Below are 22,235 nucleotides of genomic sequence, written 5' to 3' on the forward strand. Positions count from 1 at the left end.
AGAGTAAGCCACAAGTAGAAGGCAGCCGAATCGAGGTAAGGTGCATGACAGATGCTAGCGTTGAAGCTGATTGACTTCACAACTGCTGCAGTCATCTTGTCAGACAGCATTTCTGGTGTGTATTTTCCCCTCTATATTATCTGGTGTGCTGTTGTACAGCTTCTACCCCAAAATGATATGACATGGTCAATTACAGATCTTAAAGCTCTGCTCTGGTTCTTTAGGCCTTCCGAAAAAGATGCGAACAGCAGGCACTCGTTGCTTTTTGCGATTTAAGAGAAAAACCCAGGGAAGCTTGTACCGATTCCCCAAACCTCCTGTGCAGTGGCTCAGGAAAATAAAACGATCGTGTCCCCTGTTTTCGGTCCAGGTACTGGGGGACGGAGGGCAGCCCCAGCAGGGCACCCCGCTCCCTCAGCCCGCAGCTCGGCCGCCAGGCTTTGGGCTCCCCGGCTCGCCCCGGGTTGTTTCACTCCTCAGGCATTTAAAGCCGCCGATTAAGTAGCAGGAAGCGGAGTTGCGAATTCCAATTTTAATCAACTTATAACTGCAGGAACGCGTATCCACCTCTCCCCTCCGGTGCTCCGCTTCGGGAGCCCCAGCACCCCGGGGGCGCGGGAGGGAAAGGCTCTGCCCGGCGCCTCTGAGGAGAGCCCGGGGAGCCCTCAGCGCCCCTCACGGCACCGGGGGGGGGGCTGCATTGCCGGGGTGTGTGTGTGTGGGGGGAAACTTTCCACACTGGGCTCTGCCCGAGGGGCTGGGGGGGGGGGGGGGGCTCATCGGCCTCCTTCCACAGACCCCAGCACCGAGTGCGGGCACCCAGGAGGGGACGGTGTGCGGCGAGGGCGGGGGTGCTGCGATGGCCGCCCCCCCGGCGGGGAGGCACAAAATGGCGCCGCGATTCAAACGCTGCGTGCCGCCGGGGGGGCGGCGAGGCAAGGCGGGGAGGGGATGGGGGGGGGGGGGGGGGGGCGGTGTCCCGGCGGGGTTCACTGCGCCTGCGCCCGGACTTGCAAGATGGCGGACAGTGCGGAACTAAAGGTAGAGCGCAGCGCCAGTCCCCCCGCCGAGCCCCCCGCGGCCGCTTCGTCCCCGCTCCGTGCCCCGTGGGGGGGGCGAAGCGAGCCGCTGCCGGCCGAGCTGCCCCGCCGGGGGGACGGGGGGGCTGTGGAAGGGCCCTGCCGGCTGAGCGGGGGCTGAGGGACGGAGCGGGGCGGGGAAGGAAGGGAGCTGTCCTCCGCTCCCTGCCGGGCAGTGCCCCCCGCGCGCGGGGAGCCGCTGTCGCCGGTGGTGGTGGTGGCGGTGGTGGCGACGGGGGACAGTGCCTGAGTCGCTCCGGGCAGGGTGTGGAGGGCGGAGGGGGAGGTTGGGCTCGGGCCGGGCCGGGCAACCGGGGCGAGGGCGGCGGCCGGGAGCCCCCGAGGGCGGCCGGTCAGGGGGTGGCGGGGTGCGGGGGGGACACCGGCACCGCTCCCGGTATCCCCGTAAAGTTTCCAGGGGGGCTCCGTGAGCGGCCCCGGGCCGGGGGAAGCCTCCGGGCAGGGGCCGGTGGGCGCTGACAGGCGGCCTGAGCCGGGGGTGGGGTGGTGGGCAGCCCCCGGCGGGGTGTCAGAGCGGAGTTATTTCTGCCATAAACGCCCCGAAACAAAGTTATTTCTACCCTAAACGCCCCGGAGCGGAGTTATTTCTGCCCTAAATGCGTGAAACTTGGCGGGGGCCGCCCCGCTGGGCGGCGGAGGCTCGGTAGGAGCCGGCCGGGGACGGAGGAGAGGATGCGGCTCGTCAGGGACTTGGAGCGAGAGCGGGGTGGGTGGCGGGGGACACACGCTGTGCGAGGGGGGGGGGGAAAAAAAAAGAAAATTAAAAAAAAAAGCAAAACTTTCCAGTCGCTTTGCGTTGGCGAGGCGGGGGTGCGGGCTCTGTCTTGCACGCATGTGTTGGAAAGTTTGAGAATTTCACTGCGGTTGTCGCAGGGTCGCTATTCGGCAGGAGGGCTTCGTTTCGGGAGCCTTAAAGTTAGTATGACAGAAGACGCGCAGATCAGAAGCGTACCAAACATAGCACGGACTTCAGAACCTATAAAGTATGAGCAGGGAACCCTTTGTCTTTCCCTAGAAACTCTCAGCTCTCTGCACCAGAGGTCCTTGTGCTTTCATTTTGAGGTGCTTGTAGAGCCGGCAGGATGTAAAGAAGTAGAAATATTGTGTGCGTGTTCCACCTTTTTGGGGTCTGTGTCTGCCAGGTCAGGACAAATGCTTACAATTCCTCCTCTGTTCTTTGTTTTTCAGGGTGTCTTGCAGGGTATGTTGCCCCCGAGATTTTTTTTTTTCTTACAAATTATGCTTCCCACATAATGGGATAAAGGGTTGAGATTTAATTCCAGCGTTAAACTTTTGTTAATCTTGGCATGCCAAGTGGAGTAGTTTGTTTTGGTAGCTGGCTCTAGAGCTTTCGGTGCACAATAGCTGGTTTGGGTACGCGCGATGCCTTTATGAGCAAGGCTGACCTGAGTGGAGCGAGAAGAGGCAGGAACTAGGGGATAAAGTTTTTTCTTTTAATATGCGATAAGGTGGCAGGATGGTGGTCCATGGACAGTGCTAAAACGCATGGTTTTACTATGAAAATCAACAACTTATTGATCTCGGGAGCTTTGAAATATGAAGCCTCTCGTCCCTCGCAGGGCCGCCGGGCTCTGCGTCCATCTACGTGTTGCAGAGCTGTCTGCCAGCACGGCGGAGAGGAGAGGCCCGTCCTGCTCTCCCTCTGCAGTTAGAGCTCTCCTAGAAGTGTGTTTGAGTCCGCTTGTCATCCCTGACTTCTTTATTGATCTCTTTCTGAAACCTGCTTCTCGAGAACCAGTGGAGGGAAGTTATGATTTTTTTTTTTTTTTAAACTACTGTTGCTACCTCAGGGAGCTGAAGGGTAAATGTCAAGCTGACTAGTTTATTTTCAATTTCGCTTCGCTGCTCAGGATATTTAGTGGTACTTGCAAGCTGGGACTGTAGGATGGTAGCTCTGCGTTCCGTGAAAAGATGTTTTTTGGTAGCTATGAGGGCTTGGCAGTTTACATAAGGGGGGAAAAAAGTTAGTTCGTAAATCCCTACTTGAAAGACTTCAGCGTGGAGGGGCCTGAATGCATTTTTTCTCTAGTCTGTACAAATTAAAAGAGGCGTGTGGATGTGTGCCTGCCTGGGGTGTGAGGAAAAGATGGGGGGCGTGATGCTTCTGCCCAGAGATGTGGCTGTCACATACCGGGCTTTCCAGAATTAGTCCAGCTGGGTTATCGGGCACTGGGTGAGGTGGGTGATCCTTGGAAAAATGAGGCTAATGGAGAGCTGTTACCTGCTGCACCCAGCTCCGAGGTATTTGCAGGCAGGAGTACATCCCCAGAAAGCGCACTTCTACATTCTTTGGGTTTTGAATGTTGAAAGGAGACGTAACTAGGAGAGGGTTTGTGATAAAGGCTCTGCTATTTGAAGAATGAACGGCGAATTCCTTTCATTATTTTAATTTTCTTAGGTAGAATCTTTCCACATTTCTCTTCTGATCAATTAGCGAGCGGCATTGATTTTAGATCTAGTGACCTTTAAAACTAAAATCAAAGGTAAGAGCTGCACGGCAACTCACTTGGCTGGGCAAGGTAAAGTTTGTCAGAGAAACTTGGTCAAATTTTTGTCTCTAAAACTTTCTCGTCTTCCTGTGTAAAGAACCGTGGGGTAACGTGTGGGTGTAGTGGACGTGTGTAAATAGGAGAATGACATACAACACGTGTTGTATGTCAAATGCACAAGGTAAAATAAAAGGTTTTGCTTCCTCGAGGAAAAATAGCAGTCGTTCTTGCTTGCCACAATTTTAAATCACAAAATGATGTTTCCTGTAATGTATTCTTGCCATGATCAGGAGTGTTTCAGCGTTTTGCCCCGTTTGAGAATGTTTGTCCTGCTGGAAAAAGAAGAAGATGAGATAAGATCAAACGTACTTTGCAGATCCCAGACTTGTGAGGTTGCTGAATTCCTTGGTACTCTCGAAGTTTTGGATTAATTGAACCAATATGTTTTCATTATTGTTGATGAAACAAGGTAACTGGAAAGTCTGTTCTTCTTAGGATTACCTGCCTAACTATAGGCAGAGACATATGTGAATTTTCCTGATCTTAATTACTATTCCTGTATAATTGCATACAGACTCTAATTTATCTCAAGGTAAGCTATTTAAAGCTCTTTCTAATTGGAAGGAGTATACTTGAGTGATTAAATCTTTCCTTCAATATTTCTTACATCTCCTTAAATTGGTTATTAGATTGTTGTGATCTTTGCCTTCTACTCAAGTCTTTTGGAAATCATTACACAGTTTGCAATAATCAATTCAATTATACATGGATCAAAGAATGAAAAAGAAAAGCTAATGTTCCAGTATTGTCATTCTTGATACTGTCCTAAGAAGCTGGTTTGGAAAGCACATGCTGGGAGGTTTTCTCCTTTGTTCTCTCTCCTTTTAAGAAAGTGCCTTTGGGGATTGAAGAGATCCCTGGTGTGTTTCTTGTTAGACACAATTTATACTTTAAAAAAAAAAAAAAAAGTGAGCCAAGAGTTTGAATGAAAATTCATAATAGCATTTCCACACAATGGTGATGAAAACAAGCCATTTAAAAGCGTGCGGTTGGGAAATACCCCTCCCCTAAATGCAGGGGAGCAGTTCGGTGAGGGGAGCGGCCAGCTGCCTGGCTTTCAGGTGGGGGTGGTGGTAGTGCCAAGTGGATCTCCGGTATGGAAATGCGTTTGTGCTAGACTACGTTGTCAATGCTAATAAGCATAAGCTACCTATTTCAGCGTTCAATTAGAATTTTACTCTTCTGTATTATGAGCTATTTTTGCTTAATCCTTTTATAAGTTGCTGGGGTTGCGTGCTTCTGTGATTAAAGGCAATATAATCCACTTTTCATTGTTATGTGAGTCCACGGATTACGTTACTTTCGTTCCTATAATTTGGCGTGTGCCACTATAATTGTATTTTTAACTGTATTTTGGTCTAAGTATCTTTTTTCTGTGTTTTTTGGTCTTCAGTGCTGGAATTGCAGATATCAGACGACTAAAATTGGCAGCTGTGCATCACTGTTTAGCTGTCAGATTCCCAATCCATAACACTTCTTTATGGCCGATAAAAACAGATTGCTTATTGTACACGCGTAAATACGGTGTCAGCACATTTCTCGTACAAACCCCTCCCAGGCGCTAGGGGCCATCCTGGAAGTATTTCTAGGCTGTGCAAATAGAGTTCTTATTTATTGCCACTTGTGAGGAGGAGGAGGAGGAGAGGTACAACAGCCAGTCGGTCAGAGTACTGGGCTTCTGGTTGGTTTGGGTTGCAAAGGTATGTAGTGATCACTGTTAAAAAGCTTAGGTGGTAAGAAATGAGCAGGTAAAAAGGCACTTCGTTTAGCTTTATGCCGTTAAAAAAGGGAAAAGTGCCACCCTAGGTATTGGAGAGGCTGAGGACAGCTTGTCTGCTGGTGAGGATGGGTATGGATCAGCCACAGAAGAGCAATATTTAAAAGCATCCCTTGAAGCAGCATGTAGATGTTGAAGATGTCTTCAGATACCGGGGGTATTTGTAGGGCGGCAGATGATCGGTATGGTTCAGACTCCGACCCGCGCTTGTGCGGAGCACACAGATAAGCGCAGACCTGTCGCTAATGTGCTTGGCACGGCGGGTTTTGTTTCCCGTCATCTCTTCTTGTAGAAATCAACATCTGATCATTTTTCTCTTTAGTGCCATTATAGTGAAAAATAAAAGGGAGCTTCTGAACGCTTGAGACCTGAGCGCTGCTGTAATTGTTCTGAGATACCCCGGCCCCTGCTGCGCTTCCCTGGTCTTGAGCCCCGCGGCCGCTGGGCTCCGTCCCCTGCAGCAGCTGGTTTTGGGGCACTTGTACCTGTCTTGCTCTGACTCAGTGCTTTGGAAGGGTTGCTTGTGGGGCCTTGGGGTCGCCCGTTGTTCAGGGGATTCGTGGCTGGGAAACGGATCGGGTCTCTTGCAGCTCTTCTCTTACACCGTGATCCTGGTGTTTGGCCCTTCGGCTCCACGGGGAGGGCGTGCTACCTGCAGGCATCGAGTTGTCTCGGAAACGTTTGTTTGCTGCTGTGCTTCCACTTCAGAAACTTCTGCTTTGATGTAAGACGTTACAGGTGCCCTTCTAGAGGAAGTCTCTGCTTTATTGGCCTCCATAAAAAGAAATAAAAGTCTTAAGAAAGCCGTGAGTTCCATGAAGAATGTGGATGTGGTTTTATGTTAAAGAGTTGTCGATATTTATTGTGTGCGCTTTGCAGTCCAGCTGCCTCAGCTCGGGCTGTCCGCGGTAAGTGGGAACTTCACCGTTGGGTAACACAAAGATGTGCCTGCAAGAATCAGAAGTGTTTGTCCTGGTCTTAACAGGAGATAAAAGGGAAATTGTGTTGTTTAGGTGGCTGCTGGGACGTGCTCGAGCAGCTTTGGAGTCCTCCGTCAAGCTCAGGTACTGATCGTCTCGTTGCTCTGTCACTATTCCAGCTCTGTGTAGACCAGTAAGTGCGTGGAGTGTGGATTTGGGCTTTTTGAAGTGAAACTAGCTGGATTTTACAATGCAAAAATTGCATATAGTACCTTCATGAAAATAAATGCTCTTCTTAAAAGTAGATTCTTTTGATAGTAAAAATGATGGGGGGGGTGAGGAGAAGAAAGGACTTCAAGTAGTTTACAAAAGGGTGTTCATTTCTGTAGCTTAACTCAATGCTATCAAAGCTATTTCAAACAACTACCGTCATTGCCAAACCTGTGGCTATTTCAGAATAAATTAGAAGCTTTGGGGCAAGACAAAAAGTGGAGGATGTTAAAACCTTTGAAAATGAGAATATACAGAGGAGGATGCATGGGATGGGAGGTGCTGGCTTATCCAGACTTGCTCAGATCTTCCAAAATTTTTGGTAGCAGCCAGGACCAAATTAAACCAGGTAACGTTACACCGTTGCTCACTGTGTGCTGTGATACGGGCCTTTATCGTCGTTTCTGTTCTTACTCCTTTGCTGATACGGTTGTGGCTGTTACAGTTTTATTGATCCAAGAATTTCTCAGCTAGTTGCTTAATCTTATTCTCCTGCTGGGATTAGGGATGCCACGTCCCTGCTGTTATCTTCTGTCCCTTAGCATGTACTGGAGGGATACCAGAGCCTCTGTAAACAAGCACCGCATCCGGAGACTAAGGAGGTGCCTCAGTCTACTCGTGAGTAAGGCAGGCGGCAGCAGGAGGTGAGTATTACGGGGCTCATCTAGCACAAGTGAAGCAAAGAAATGCAAAGCTGGTACAGAACTAGCCCAAAGGTCAGCCTGAGCTTGACCTTTATGTCTATAGGAGATGATAGATGAGAGATTTATACGGGAATTAGAGTGATAATTAAGGGAGAAGGAAAAGGAGCATCTTAAATCCATCACTTGATGTGGATGGCGCGTGAAGCTGTGCAGCAGCGCAAAGACTGCGTGGATGTGGTGAAGTTTGTTTAGCAAGGCAAACGTGGTTTCCTTCTTCAGAACATCTTTAGAACAGCTTCTTGGCTTGCTTGCTGGGTTAGCAGAGAGCTTGCTTCCACTCTCTTGCCACACAAAGAAATTTACCCTCACCTAGGGTGGGACAGTCAGTTGGGAATCATTCAGAGCTGAAACCTCTTGCTTAACCTCATTTATAGTCTTCTGCAAGATGTTCCTCCGCTCCCTTTGTGCAGTAGGGTCTGAACTTAATCAGGCTCTTCGACTGAAAACAGCGCTTGTTAGCAGGCAGAATGCAACGTAGGATGGAAATAGCGGTGAGCCTGGTTTTGCTTGGCAATTTAGCATGGGTGCAGCCTTCTTTAAAAAAAAAAAAAAGACACACAAAAGCGGAGGTTAAATCCAATAGGGATAATATGTTTGGTTCAGGTAAAAGCTCGTAATCTGAGCTGCAGAAGTGTGCCGTAAAAAGTTGTGTGGATGAGAAAGTATGAGGAATGAATATATCAGAAAACAGTTTCTTGAGACTCCCCTGACAAAATGATCTCACTTTTGTGCAGATGTTGTATCTCGTTTCCCTGGTGCAAAATAAGAGTCTTTGAAAGAGTCCAAGTATTTGTGTAGATTTTTTTCAGCTTATTGAAAAATCTGTTGGAGACAGCTCTGCTCAGGCTATCTATGGAGTTGTTAGTACACCTATAAATATATTGCACCAAAACGAAAAATGTAGGAACTTGAGCAGTGGAACAGAAACAAAGCTGTTCTTTTTCTTCGCTTCCATGTTGATTTAGCAGTATCTCTGCAGTGAATCTGCTGAGGCCACTTGATGGCAGGACTTCAAATTTTTTTAATCAAGTACCAGAGCTATTGTCGGGTTGAATTGCAAGTACTTGGGATAATATTTTTCTAAGGGGTGTACACCCAGGTTTTCATGCAGTTCTGAACTTTCGCTTCTACCTCTTTGTTGCTAAAACTCGACTGTTTCAGTTGAGAAGTAGCATTTTTGAGAGCTCTTGACAATGTCACTTGGAAATGGCTAAAAATAGGCATGGGTTATAAACAGAAGTTTAAGAATATAAGGCCGAGTGTACAGCTAGCCCCATGCTGTCTCCTTACAGCTTGCAGAAGTGAATGTCTAGGGAAGGGCGAAAGAGGGATGAGCATGAGAAATAATTCCCCTCTCCCAGGCTCAGTGCTCTGAACCTGCTGGGGGCTGCGAGCGGGGCAGGCTGTGGCAGAGCTTTCCCCAGTGCTCGTACGGGTTCCTCCCGAACCTTTACAAGCTGCTTTTTTGTTCCCAGCATTTTGACAGGCGTTTCTGTTGTTGTGCTGCTGGCGGCGTGAAGGCCCTTCTCGTCTCGAGTCTTCTCGTTTGAGCTTCATGCTGCTCGCTGTTTGGTGGGACGACGAGGCTGAACAGCTGATCCCTGTCCACTCTCCTTGTGCTCTGTGGCTCTATAAATTGCTGTCATGTACATCCCTACGTTCTCTGTTTTCAAGGTTGAGTAGTCTTAGCTTTTGCCAGATGACTTCTGTCATCCTTCTGTGAACCTTGTCGCTTCTAAACTTTTTTTTTTTTTTTAAGGTGAGCCCACCAAAGCCACCTGCGCTTTGCGATCTGGGTGACCCAGGCATTTGCATAGCGTATAATGATTTATGGCTTGTTCTGTTTCTTTTTCTAATAATTTCTGGCAGTGATTTGTGTGCTTGACTGCTGCTGAGCTGATGTTTCCGTCTGTCTATTTATCTTGGGTCCGGAAGCTTGCTCTAGAGTGGGAAAGGTCACTGCGGAGCCCATCATTTCGCATGGAGAGCGAGGGCCGTCTGCCTCCACGGGCATCGCTCTCCCTTTATGTGCATTGTATTGCTTTCGGTCTGAGGTCTTTCAGTGGTTCTTCAGCGTGCCTTCATCCTTACGGCCACGTCGCAATGTCAGCAACTTTGTCAACCCACTGATTGCTTCATTTTCTAGGTCATTAACGAACGGGTTAAGCTCCATGCTCCAGCATAGCCCCTGCAGAACTCCCCGCCTGACCTCTTCCTCTCTTGTTTGGACAACTTGGACACATTGGTGATAGAAGAACTTTGAATAGCAAGCTGAGGATCTCTGGACTGTTATGTTGTGTTTTTTTTTTTAAATAATGCTCTAAGAATACCTGGTTTGTACATGCAGAGTAGATTTCCATCGTTTCCTTCAACCTGCACTATTCTGTTGTTTTGAAACATATGTACAACTCGGAGGTGTTGCCAAGCTGTTTTAAGGGGAAGCAGAGATGTGTTGGAACTTGTTTCCCATGTTCAGTTAATTAGATAAGTTTTCTTTAAATGTACCTCATGTTTTCCAGCATGCATTCACATAGCTCAGTAAAGGACTTGAGCTAAATGTTAGTTGAAGCACTGTCCACTTCATTCCTTGAGGCCTTTGTTACTGTTTTTTTCCTGATACAAGGCTGCACTTTACTTCTGATATAGAGGCTGAGCAAGGTTGTGAAATAATACGATGCTTACAACTTCTTTACCTGGAAGTGGAAGCTATGCGCTATCGAGTGAGTGCGTCAGGAGGCAGAGGGGTGAAGACACTGTACTAAAATGCTGGGCTGAAACCCAGAAGATGCTTCTTTTGCCATGAGATCCGAACTCTTTATTTTCCTTACTGCCTTTGACCTGTATCTGTGAAAAGGGACAGGCAGAGTACAAGTTCATGGACATGCGAGAGTCACTCGGGTGACATTAATGAGCTACAAAAGGCTGGTGTGTATGCAAGTTCCCGTTCAGATTGGGATTTGGACGAGTGCAGCTAATGAGGTGGGGCAGTGGTTTGGTGGCTGCAGCAGCGTCCCCCCTCCTGCCCCCTGCCTGGGGCTGGGAGGGCGAAGGGAGCTCCGTGTCTGCGGGCGGTGCTGCGGGGCCGCCCCGCGCCCTCCGCTTCCACTTGCTCAGGATTTCCGTGGAAGTTTCAGTTCGCTATCAAAGTTTTCTTAGGCAGCTCTTTCAAGTCTGGCTGTTCCCGTGGGTAAAGCCAAGTTAAATGCCGGATCGTTTCTGGAGTTTACTCGCAATGGTTTTAATGTATTTTAGATCATAGGCGTGGCTGGAACTTGGCTTATAAAAACCTTCATTCCATCATGCAGCTCGTTTCCAGGCAGGGCAGGGGTTATTGTGCGAACAGATTAATTTTGTTCGGTCTTATTTTGATCCTAAGAAAAATGTGGTGCTTGAGGGATGAAGCAGCAGGGCAGGTGTCGGTGTGCCCAACTGATGGCGCAGGGAAATGGGGTGTCCCTCGTCCTGCTGAGCACGGATCCGTAGCACGTCCCCGTAACGTGCACCAGCATGGTTTTGGAGGGAGTGCTCCTATAGGCCCCATCTGCGCTGTGTGTGCCAGGAAAATATTGCATAGGGAATGTATTCTTAGCCTTCTTTCTAACTCACTGCTGAATGTTTTGTCCTGGGATTAACCATTGCTAACTAATGGGTTCTTAAGCACTGCGTGCTCGTCTCTGAGCGTGTAGGTAACACGATGCAGCTAACACAAGTGAAAGTTCATTTTTCTGTTGTAGACAACCCCGGGAGGCAGGAGGACAGCACCTTGGATTCTGCGGGGTGAGGTTGGGTTGGGGGTTTAGGGTCAGCTCTGTGAGGAGTCTGGATGCCTCTTGGCAGTCTGTGGCTGTCTGGTGGTGTCACTTGAAGCTTTTCTTTATCCTCGTCTGAATGCAGAAGAAAGGCAGGAAGGTCTGCTTCCTCTCCTATTATTCCATCATCTCTCTGCATTTTCGCATAGTGAGAAGAAACCAGTCGTCGTGGGGGCTATGAAAAACGGAGCTTCCTGCTTGCTCTGCCTTTGTCCCCTGCCTCTTTTAGAGAGATGGCTTTCCCAGGCTCTGGTGGGCTGCTGCCCACCGCGCTGAAATTGCCGTGATTCCTGGCAGTCGTGTGGTGGTAGCGCCGGGAGCAGCCGCTGCAAAAATCATCCACGTCTCGTCTCTGGACTGAGCCGGGATCCCAAACCTGGCTCGGTGGGGACTAGGTTGAGTCTGACACAGGGAGGCTGTGGAGGCAGGAGGTGAGCTGCCGAGTTCGGCATCTTCACCTGCCTTCGTACGAGTGACGTACAGGTTTTGTAGCCAGGTACTGATTCCGCCTCTACAGTAATAAATGTATTTTGGCACTTCAAAATTGATCTGCCTCTATCTGATGTAAATGTGAATTCTGTGTCATGTTGTTGCATGCAATAAATAATTCATTTTTTAAATGCGTCCCTACAGTTAGGAATGAATTAGCTTTTAGTGTACATTCAACTGCTCTGTAACTAGTCAGACCTGTGATTTGTGTTTCATCTTGTGCTGTGACTGACAGCGGTTCTTCGGCGTTTGGAAAACTCCCTTCTCTGGAGTTACTGGGTGGCCACACGTGGTTCAGGCACAACTTTCCTGCTAGCACCCTGCCGATCTGTTGCTTCTCTCTAGATGCCTTGCTGAGACAGGGCATAAAATGGGTGAGAGTGACTTTACTGGGTGACTCTCGGGTCTGGTCGGATGCGTAGCCCCGTGCATTCCTCCAGTAAGTGTCACTGGTCCTGTTCCAGTGCTGGACCGTTCCCCGGTTGATGCCCTCTCCTCCTTCGCTAGAACATGCCTGAAATCAATACCTCATCGAAGCAGAGGAGAACGTACCGATAAGCTGTGCTTTGACAACACCGATACGCGGACTCGAGGCTTCCTCGGCTTCCAGCTGCGCTAGGCAGCCTCTGCAGAGCCGGGGAGATGATATTTCACTGCGTGGTGCACCTTACCTGATACTCCGAGGAACAGGAAAAGGAGAATTTCTCAGTATTCTTCAAGCTTTCAATTCATCCTGATGAGTTACTGCTATATGCCTACTTAAAGAGAGTGTGTGCTTTGGCTTCCTTACATACTTACTATGTACGACTCTGAAGACCACAATGGGAGACTTTTAAAATAAAGAAATCATGTGCAGAATGACTAGCTTTTTTTTTTTTAATTAAGAAAAAAAGACTATAGTGATGCCAGTATGATTGCTCGATGGAATATTTGTTTTTCGGTTTATTGACACAGTGGGAACTTTTGGCTCCACTGCTTATTTCTGCCATAACAATTAAGACTAATTGTTAGTGGTAATAAATTATTATCCTCGGTGGACCAGTATTAGAAGGGAATAGGGTATTTGGGCAGTGTATTTCGTAAGTATTTGTTGTCAGGAGATTTATTTCCTTTGGGTTCCGTTTCTCCCTTTGGAATGGGAGATCTTTTAAAGATAAATCACCGAGTGTTTCCCATACACGATGTTTCATCTGATCTCTTATTCTCGTGTTCTTCTCCCTTCCGTCTTTGCTTCCTCCAGAGCTTCCTTTTCCCAGTTTTCGTTCTTGACGGACTTACTGTTGTGGCAGTCCCTTGTATGCTCACATCTTTGCAGATGAAAGCACCGAACGTTTCCATGCCTTTGGTGAGAAGGAGGTGATGCTGCTTTGTGGCGCACGGTGCCAAGGCTGATGCAGCTGTGGCGCTGCCTGAGCAAGGGCTTCCAGCCGCCTCTGTCCTTAGCGCTGTGCACGGATCCTGCCTGCGTGGTGCAGCTTGCTGCCTCCCGGCCGCTGCTCCGACATGGAGTTACAAAGCCTGGGAGCGCGTTTTTCACAGAGGAGCTTTCTGAGGAGGGTTGCTTTAAAATCTAATAGAAGATACTAATTTTATCGCATGCCATTTTGGCTTTTTTATTTTTTATGTTAATGAGAACTGTGAACGGATTATTCCAGTTTTTAAATTTCCCTTCTCTGGGGGCACAATTGGTTACTTTCAAGGGAAAGGAGAATCAATTACGCACTGGCTTCAGTCTGCTGTTCAATATTCTGCAAATCGTTATCCAAATTTAATATGGTTGCTAATGAAAACTTTTTTCAGATGTCAGTATGAAAGTCAGTCATGATGCAGCCTGTATCTTGTATTATGTCCTAGGAAAATGGGGCAAGTGAGGGAGGAAAACCCCCGAACAACAAAACGGTAGTTCACAGAAGTCTTTTTCTAGGCCTCTCTCTGTATAATTTCATACCCTGAAGTGTTATCTCATACAAAGCTAACTCAATAGCAAAACTTGCATTATTTGTAGTGGACAGATAACTCTTCAGCGCTTGCTGATTACTTAAAGCACGTGCAGAATAGAGCTCTTTGCAGTTTTGTAATGTACAGAAATAGTTTTTTTTAAAAAAAACCTGCATCAATCGTGGCAATAATCTGTTTTAATCAAGTGATGCCGAAGTTAGCTGGCACGCATGAAGGAATAATGCCTGTCGATGCAGCACAGGCTTAAATAGCTGCTGCAAGCAAGTAGCAAAACCGAATGCAAGCGTGGAAGCCTTGAAGCTGTGGCGTGGCCTGCTGCGAGGAGGTTCTGTGAGCTGCTCGAGGAAGCCGCCTCTTTATCCTTGCTGCAGTGCGAGTGCATTCATTGCATTCCAGGTACATTCTTCTCCAGCTCTCCTTCGGAATCGACTTCCAAAAGCTACATGTGCTTCAGGCAGATATTTTAGATATTTAGAAACTAACCAGAGCTTAATTCTCTAGCGTTCTGCTGACACACGATAGCTGAACAGACCCTCGCTTAGTAACTCAAATCTGTAAATCCCCAATCAGTCAAATTGTTTATGTAACCATTGTTTGGTTTAATTGCATATTTAAAAGAAAAAAAGTGTATATTTTTTAACTTAAATCACTGGGTTTAGGAATAAATGTGTGTTGATGTCCCATGTGGCTTCCAGAAGCTGAAACTTCTTGGCCCTAATTGTGTGTGGGTTTGGGTTTTTTTGGTGTTTTTTTTTTTTTGGTTAAGCGAAGAGATAATCTTTTGGACTATTGTTGAATGCTGCAGAAGTTATATTTTGATTTTATTTTTTTCTTCTACCAGTGTAGGCTTTTTGTGTTACCGCTTAGGTTATAATAGGGCACTCTGTGTTCGGGCAGATCTTTGGACAGCTGTGTTTGCGGCTGGCTTGGGCTCCGCTGAAGTTTATTGCGTTGGAATTAGCTCTTCTGTCAGCCGGTTGAAAGGCTTAGTTAAGGATAAGAACACGGTTAATAAAAAGTAAATTTGTCTGGCAATGACCCTCTCCCAAATAGCTGCAAATAATTGTCTTCATAATTAGCCTTAGGTGTAAGCTGTTTGTCTTGAGAGGCGTGTTGTTTTGTATCCAGAGATTGTCTAAACTAGGATTTCTGCAATTACTTGTCATGAAAATTATGCTAGCGCATAGCTCTGTAAAAATAATTCCCATCTGCAGGGATAAATACACGAGGGACAATTAAGTCTGAGCGCGGCTGAAAAAAACCTTTGAGTCTCCAAGACCTGGAATGAAGATTACTACTGTCAGCAATCTTATTTAATAGCAAAAGTACTAATATAGCTCACCTAGTGGATAAAATCCCTTGAGAGCGATAAAACTTTTGTTACGGATTAAGGTAAAAATGTGCCTTGCTTTAAATCAAACCCGGCTGAAACGTGATGGAAGTGTCGGGCGGGCTTCCTGCAGCACATCCAGCGTGCTGGGGCGCTGCTGTGCGGGACGCGGCGGGGTTGGCACGTACCGTGTTAAAACAACAGCAAAAAGAACTCGGGGTTTGAGTGTTCGGGCACCGAAGCGGCGTTTTGGGCACACCGTCTGTTCTGCTGTTCTCTTGCAGGAGCACTGGGAAACGGGATGGAGGGGAGATCTGGGGGCAGCCCCCTGCACCAGGGTGTGTGTCAAGGTTTTAGAGGGTATGTCACATTTATGGTAGTGTAACAAATACTCTACCACCTCAAAAAAAAAAAACAACAAAAAAAAAAACCAAAACACAAAAAACAACTACCCCACCACCTAAAAATGAAAACCATACAGTGGGTGAGGGAGGCAAAAAATAAAAATTAAAAAAAAAACAGCCATAAGCAACTTCTAACACGTGGTGATTGTATTAAAAATCCTCAGTTTTGCCTGCTTGTTGTTACCAGCAGCCAGTTCGGTGAGGCCAGATCTTAGTGTCTTCCCTCCCGCTCTCCCAGTGAGTTTTGCCGTTGGGCGCTGTGGGGTTTCCTGTCTCCGGTAAGTGATGGATGCGGAGAATTTGGTAACGCTGCTGCTGCAGGGTGAGACGGAGGCCTCGGGGGGCTGCAGGGAGAGCTCCGACTCATTGGTGAGCGCATACGGAGCAGCACTGCTGTCACCAGGCTGGCTGAATCTGCGGGTAGTCAGGTTTGAGAGAGTTGGGCGGTCGTGGTGCTCTCGGGTAGTGGGCACGTGAGCCAAATCCAGGGGGACAGTGGTGGATGCAGGACCTCCTGTCTGGAAGCCCTTTGGGCACGAAGCACTGCAGGGAGTTTCCAGGTGACCTGCTCGCTGCAAGAGAGGGGTTCCTGGTGTTAAAAGTTGCTTGAAGCGGAGGGAGGCTGGTTCCAGGGTCCTAATGTTTGTACTAGAAGATACGCAGCCGTGTCAGTAGCAAGGGAGCACATCGTCAGCACGCTCAGGTAAGTAACACCCAGCAGCTTGAGCTTTGCATTGCGCTCACTTTGCTAGCATGGGAAGAAATACGTGAGCTGGGGGAAGTCATGAATACAGCGTCTGACCTTAGGAAGCCCACAAAAGGAGATAAAACCGGCCTGGATTGACTGTTAGTGGCATTTGCAGCGTGTGGTCGTCATATTGATGCACTCCGAGTGGATTAAAATGAGTTTGTGTCGCCAACTAGGTGAACGTGTAGCTTTGGTCATGCAATTGTGAAATGTTCTTTATGAGCACAGATATACTGGGTAAACATTGAGTGCTTCTTAACCAAAGAAACCCTGTCTCCCTGGGCATGTAATAAAAGGCAAATAAAACTTGTACCTGCCATTGGTTTGCACCTATTCTTTTAGTGCTGCCCTGCTTGCCAAGCCGTGGTGTGTACCACGCTGGCGGACAGCTGAGTTTTTCATTATGAAAACCAATAGCCTCCTGAAAGGCTGCAGCGCGTTGCATATTTACGGCTGTTCCTCTGTGCTTTTGCCTCCCTTCCCTCCTGACTTACGGTGGCTTCAACCTTTTAGTGTTTTGGTTGCGTTAGACAAATGCAGGGAGTTACAGCCTGCCACAGAGGCGCTTGAGTTTCCATGAATTGGTGGTTTCACTCCCTCTTGTAGCTTTTCTGTAGACTGATTTCTTTTTTTTATAGTCTAGCCTTGATAGTTTCCGTGTGGAAGTCTTGCAGATAGAAACGAGGGGATGTGCCTTCATAAAAGACGGGAATATTTTTCCCTTCGTGATCTCTCATTTTCACAAATCTGAAGTGTCTAGGAGCCCAGGAGTTTAGTCTGTGTCGAGAGCTGATGTAGCTCATGTGCAGCTTCCTTCTCCAGAAGATTTATGTCACGGGTTAAAGAGCCCGTTCATGGCATGCAGGAACTCTCCTATATTTTTACAGCTGGATGTTGGAAACACGCTGAGATTAATTCAAGACCATTTCCATAGTAATCTAATGCTTCCTAGTTGCTTTTGTTAGGGGGGAAAAAAAAAGAACAATGCCGATTCTTTCTTCTTTTTTCTATCTTCTGGCTAGTGCGAGGTGTGTTCTCTTTTTCTCCCTCCTTCAGCATTCATGTTAATGGTTAGGGAGCCGTGGCGGACCTGTTGCATAGCTCTAGGCACACAGTGTGGTGTGGTACCCGGCCAAATGGTTCTGGTTGTCCTGGCAGATACTTCGAATGTGTTTTGGAGCTTGTTCACAGCTTCTAGTTATCACAAGCATCCGGAAATAACTGAAGTTCTCCAGATAGGTCCTGGGGCTGATTCCTGGCGGTCGAGAAATAACCCTTTCCAGAAAGCTTTCGTCTGACGGATGGGGCTCTAAACGCTGCTGGTTGGGTCGGCTGCTCTGAAGGGGGTGCCTCGTGTGCTGGGCTTTGTGACCAGTTGTCAGCGTTGTCTACCCGAGACCTAAAAGCCAGGCAGCTTTAAAGGTATCTTAGCTCCCAGGTAAATCCTTCCCCCAAAAAACAGGAGGGGAAAAGCGAAGGCTTGCCATCTGTGGTGCTGGGAAGGGCTGGGCTGCGCTAGCCGGGAGGCTGCCGGCCTGGCACCGTGCCTCGATGGGTGGGCTGGCTCGTGGGGAAAGCCCTTCTGCAAAGATTGCTCCGCTCTCCTCTGTTCGGAGAGAAATCACGGCGAATTCACAGTAAGTGAGGCTTAACGTCAGCGGCTCCGGTGCTTTTCTACACGTTTGTTCTCTAGAAGTTAAGGTTCCTAGGAAAGCAGTTTTTCTGCCTAAATAGCACTCACAAAACCAAGTGGTTCGGTGCCTGGTGCTCTTTGTGTCATAGCGCTGTTGTGGATGTCTCGGAAAAAACACCGACTTGTTCCTTTTTACCCCAGGTGTGTCTAGATTTTTTGTTTCGGGGACTTAAACAGTTTTCACAGCTGGTATTTTGGTGTAGCCATTAAAGGAGCAGCAACTTGTGAAGGAGCTGGAGGCAGAACGCCCTTTCCTATCGCCAGCCCCGGGGGAGAAGTGGGTGGCTGACGAAGGATGACGCCTGTGGGTTGCTTTTGCATCCTTAAGCTGCTTTTTTTTTTCAGCCCTGGCCGGTTACCTGAAGCAGGCGTGGAGAAGGATGCGTCCTCGGTTCCGGATGAGGTGGTTGAGCTTGGTTTCCTCAGCGCGCGGGAACGGGGCCGTACCCGCTCGCGCAGCAGGAACTGGATCGAATGGTTGGGCTGCTGCCACCTGGCAGCCAGAGCCATGGCCCCGATTTGGGAACGGGGGGGGAATAAAGCGGCCTTTGGATGCTTCTGTGGCCCTCCTCTGTGATATATAAAATGTGGCAGCCTGTCTCGGGACAGCGAAGGGCTCTGCTGGCTTCGGGAGGGATGGACGGCGGTGGGGAGCCCTGGGCGAGGGGCTGTGGGTTGTGTGTGTGTGGGGGTGTATGCAACCAGCCAGGCAGCCTGGTGACTAATGCAACCTCTGTGGGGGAACGCGTGGCTGTGTTGTGCCGTCGAGCAGGAAATGTCAGCTGTGTGTTTACAGATCGGGGTTACCTTCTAAACTCTCTGAAGGTCCTTTACAGGGAGTCAAAAAAAGCGCTCTGCTAAACGGCGATAAGTCGAGGCTCTGTGCAGCTGGTTTCGACTCTTCTACTCCTTGAAAATTTTTCCCGTTTTGCTCACCCTCTCTTCAAATTTTGGATGCCGGGTATCGAAATGCACGCTACCATCAGCACAGCCCGTGTGTTTGATGCCGGGGTTTGCTGGCTGCGCAGCTGCCTCGCAGTCGCAGTGCTGCTTCTCACGCTGGAGTTACGCAAGCGGCAAGCGGCTTAACCTTTTCTTGGCCAAATGGCATCGATTCCTCCTGCACCGGTGCGACGTCTGGGGGAACATGGGTGTACTCGAGGACGTGACACCTCGTTACCTGTAACCGCAGTTCGCAAACCATCTTTCAGTCTCTGATACCCGTGTTTAACTTGAACCAACCTTGATATTTTTTTTTTTTGCCTGTTACTTCCTTTAGCATTAGGAAAGAGAAAACAAGCGTCTTGATTGCGTTGATAAACAGCCGGCGGCAGGGCCGGTTCCCTGCTGCACACCGTCGTGGTTATCCCAGCGGCAGGAGGCCGGGTCTCCGGGGTGGCTTTTGCAGCTTGCTGCAGCTGCGCTGCCCCAAGTGAGCCGTGGCCGCCCCAGCCGGCGGGAGGACCGACAAGGCTTCCCGAAGCAAAACGCCTCGTGGCTTTGCCGATGTAGTTCAGCCAGCAAAGGGCCTGAATCGCCACGAGGTGCGGCAGAAAGAAGCGTATGGGCTGGCGCTGCCTGCGGGGGGCTGCTGCCCTGGCAGGGAGGCTGGCCAGGAAAAGGAAAACCGGAGCGAAACCACAAACCTCTGTTGATGCTTGTGACGGACTGTTTCTAATTGACCCATCTGTTAGTGCCCCTAACGCTGCAAGCAAAATTCTTCTCTGTAAGGACTGTTTCAGGGTGGGGAAAATCGGAGGAATTTTGTTTGCTTTGGTTCGAGAGCCTGGCTGCGCGATGGGCCCTGCTGTCGGTGTACTTACTTCTTATTGCCTGTAATTTAAAAAATGGAGAACTTCCAGAGCGTAGCAGGAGTTTCTCATTTAGCTCAATTATTTCTTATTCCTCAGCATTTTTGCAAACGGGGCCTGTAAGTTTATAGCGAAACAAGCCCACGGTGCAGCTCCGGGAGCCGGCTGCCCAGGAAGGGATGTTTGATGGTGACGGTCACGGGCGGAGCCCTTCACTGCAACTCCTCGTTCTGCTGAAGAAATATTTGTTAAGCATCGTAGTGTGCTTCTCTGTGTTTCAGAGCTGTTTGTTTCACTTTCCTTTCAGCTGTCAACACTTCAGCCCATAACAGAGGTGTCTTGAAAGAGTAAGGCGTTGCGGTTCTTACGGAGCGCCTCGTCTGTTCCCGTTCGTAGCTCCGTGGCAGGCCCGTAGTTGGAAGTGTGAAGTAGGTTTTTGGGGATTGGGGAAGGGATGTCAGCAGCCTCCTGTGGGCAGGGGATGGCAGCAGGCTCCTGTTAGAGCTGAAGTCTTCGTGCCGGTCTGCAGCGAGGCTTCTCCCAGGCTTGCAGCACGGTTGTTCGGTGCGGTTCGTCAGAGCACAAGGGTTGTGGCAAAGCTAGGTAAATCTCTCTGGGTGCACGCCTCATTAAGCACATGAATCATCTAATCTAGGGCCATTAAATAACGTGACCTATTTCAGTGTAGGGAAAGAGCTCCTTTGGACACCCTTTTAGTGAAGATCTGGAGGTTTCAGGAGCTGACAGGCGTTTCAGGCCGTTTTTGCTAAAGCGGGGATTGTGTGCTTCCTAACAGGGGCACTTCAGCTGTAAGAATCGATGGGCAAAGGCCTTGAGTAATACATGTCTGAGTATTTAACGCAGTGAAGAACTGGAGAGGATGAGACCGTTTGTACTCTGAAGGCTGTTTGCAAACGCACGGGCTGAGTTTGGTTATTCAGCAGCGGGTGTGTTGCAGGACCCCGATATGCCGAATTAACTGCTGTAGCGCACACAGCATACTGCGAGTACTATTTAGAATTTGATCTTTTGGAATCGATGACAAAGTATTCAGGGTATTTAATGGCTTCACACGGAAGGTCCGGATAGCCACTTGTGGCAACAGGCTGTAGGCGTTTTACTCTCATGGGATTTTTTGCGAGTCCAAAATTCCAGAGGAATGCCATTTCAGCCCGTGTCGTGGGCCTTGTTATGGTGAGTAAGCCACTATCAGGCGCTGAAACAGGCTTTAAAATAGAAACCAGGCTGGTAAGCTGACTTTCTGGCTCCTGCTTGACCGGCGGGGAAGTACTTAGTGCGCGCAGGCGATTGCTGGTTTCACTGCTTTGCATAGTGCTTTTCTCAGTTCCTCAAGAAGTGAAGCAGTTTACAAGTCCTACCAGTTGGATTCATTAGCCCATACTGGGAGACAGTAAAAGACTGCAAATGAAGATGTTAATTACCAGAGGGCAGAGCCGAGCTCCCCTATCCAAAGCAGAACATGCGGCTCTGATGGGAGAAGAGGAGTTAGCAACTCGAAACTGAAGAAGTTCCCTTTAACTCAGTAATGGTCATACGGGGTTACACATGACTCGAGTTATAATTTCTTTTTTTTTTTTTTTTAGCATCAATCATTTCTCTCCTTTCCTTTGAACCTGTGTGGAATAGTTATGCTGCATGGCAAAAAGTGAGAGAGGGACTTGAAAGTGAAGTAGGGTCCTGGAGTTAAGGACTGGCGCTGCTTCTAAGTGCAAGTGCTGGAAACTTGGATATTGTCAATCTGTGATGTTTTTTTTCTTGACTTTCAACTGGATGAATAAAATTGTTAATGTTACAGATGTTAGCAGAAAACTGATTAGAAAATAGTTCTGCTTACAAGTTTCATTTTTTGTACTGGCAAGTTGTCCCTGCCTCAGTTTTTCACCAGTATTGCGGTCCTGAATTCCTTATGGCAAATGGAAATCCCTTTAAAATTGCTCGTTACAGACTTTGGAAGTCGATGCACCTCTCTGTGAGCAAGTCCTGGTTTCACTGCATGTCAGATAATTAGTGGGAGAAGAGCAGTGGTGGTGTGCCTTGAAAAATGTTATGCTTAACAGGCGTAAGCCACAGTCTGATGTTAGTGTTGAAGATGATGTAACTGGAATACTAATTTTTTGTTTTGTTTCTTTTAAGCAAATGGTTATGAGCCTTAGAGTTTCTGAACTGCAAGTACTTCTGGGCTACGCGGGGAGGAACAAGCACGGACGAAAACACGAACTTCTCACAAAAGCACTGCATTTGTTAAAGGCTGGCTGCAGTCCCGCTGTACAAATGAAAATCAAAGAACTCTATAGGCGAAGGTTCCCTCAGAAAATCATGACGCCTGCAGACTTATCTATCCCCAGCGTACACTCGAGCTCCATGCCAGCAGCTTTGTCTCCGTCTACCATTCCACAGCTCAGTTACGATGGCCACCCCGCCACGTCACCGTTGCTTCCCGTTTCGCTCCTGGGACCTAAACACGAACTGGAACTCCCCCACCTCACATCTGCGCTCCACCCTGTCCATCCCGACATAAAACTCCAGAAGTTACCTTTCTATGATTTGTTGGATGAGCTGATAAAGCCTACCAGCCTAGGTAAGGATGCAAATAATATCTGAAGGCTTTTTAAACTAGTAATGGATGAATT

At 48.4% G+C, this 22,235-nt stretch overlaps 1 protein-coding gene across 5 annotated transcripts in view; it reads left to right on the forward strand.

The window, feature by feature from the left end:
- Positions 1–975: 975 nt before the first annotated feature.
- Positions 976–22,235, forward strand: part of PIAS1 (protein inhibitor of activated STAT 1) — a 55,813-nt gene continuing 34,553 nt past the window's right edge. For 2 of the 5 annotated variants that reach the window (XM_080551549.1, XM_080551552.1), the window contains exons 1-2: positions 976–1,041; positions 21,739–22,183. In XM_080551549.1, the coding sequence (XP_080407675.1) occupies positions 1,018–1,041; positions 21,739–22,183 (469 nt within the window). In that variant the 5' untranslated portion in view covers positions 976–1,017. Of the gene's footprint in view, positions 1,042–1,068; positions 1,345–15,388; positions 18,177–21,738; positions 22,184–22,235 lie in introns of those variants that run through there. The other 3 variants (XM_080551550.1, XM_080551551.1, XM_080551548.1) reach the window with 3 other exon arrangements.

Source organism: Anser brachyrhynchus (genome assembly GCF_964034855.1).
Source record: "Anser brachyrhynchus genome assembly, chromosome: 11".
Taxonomy (NCBI): domain Eukaryota; kingdom Metazoa; phylum Chordata; class Aves; order Anseriformes; family Anatidae; genus Anser; species Anser brachyrhynchus.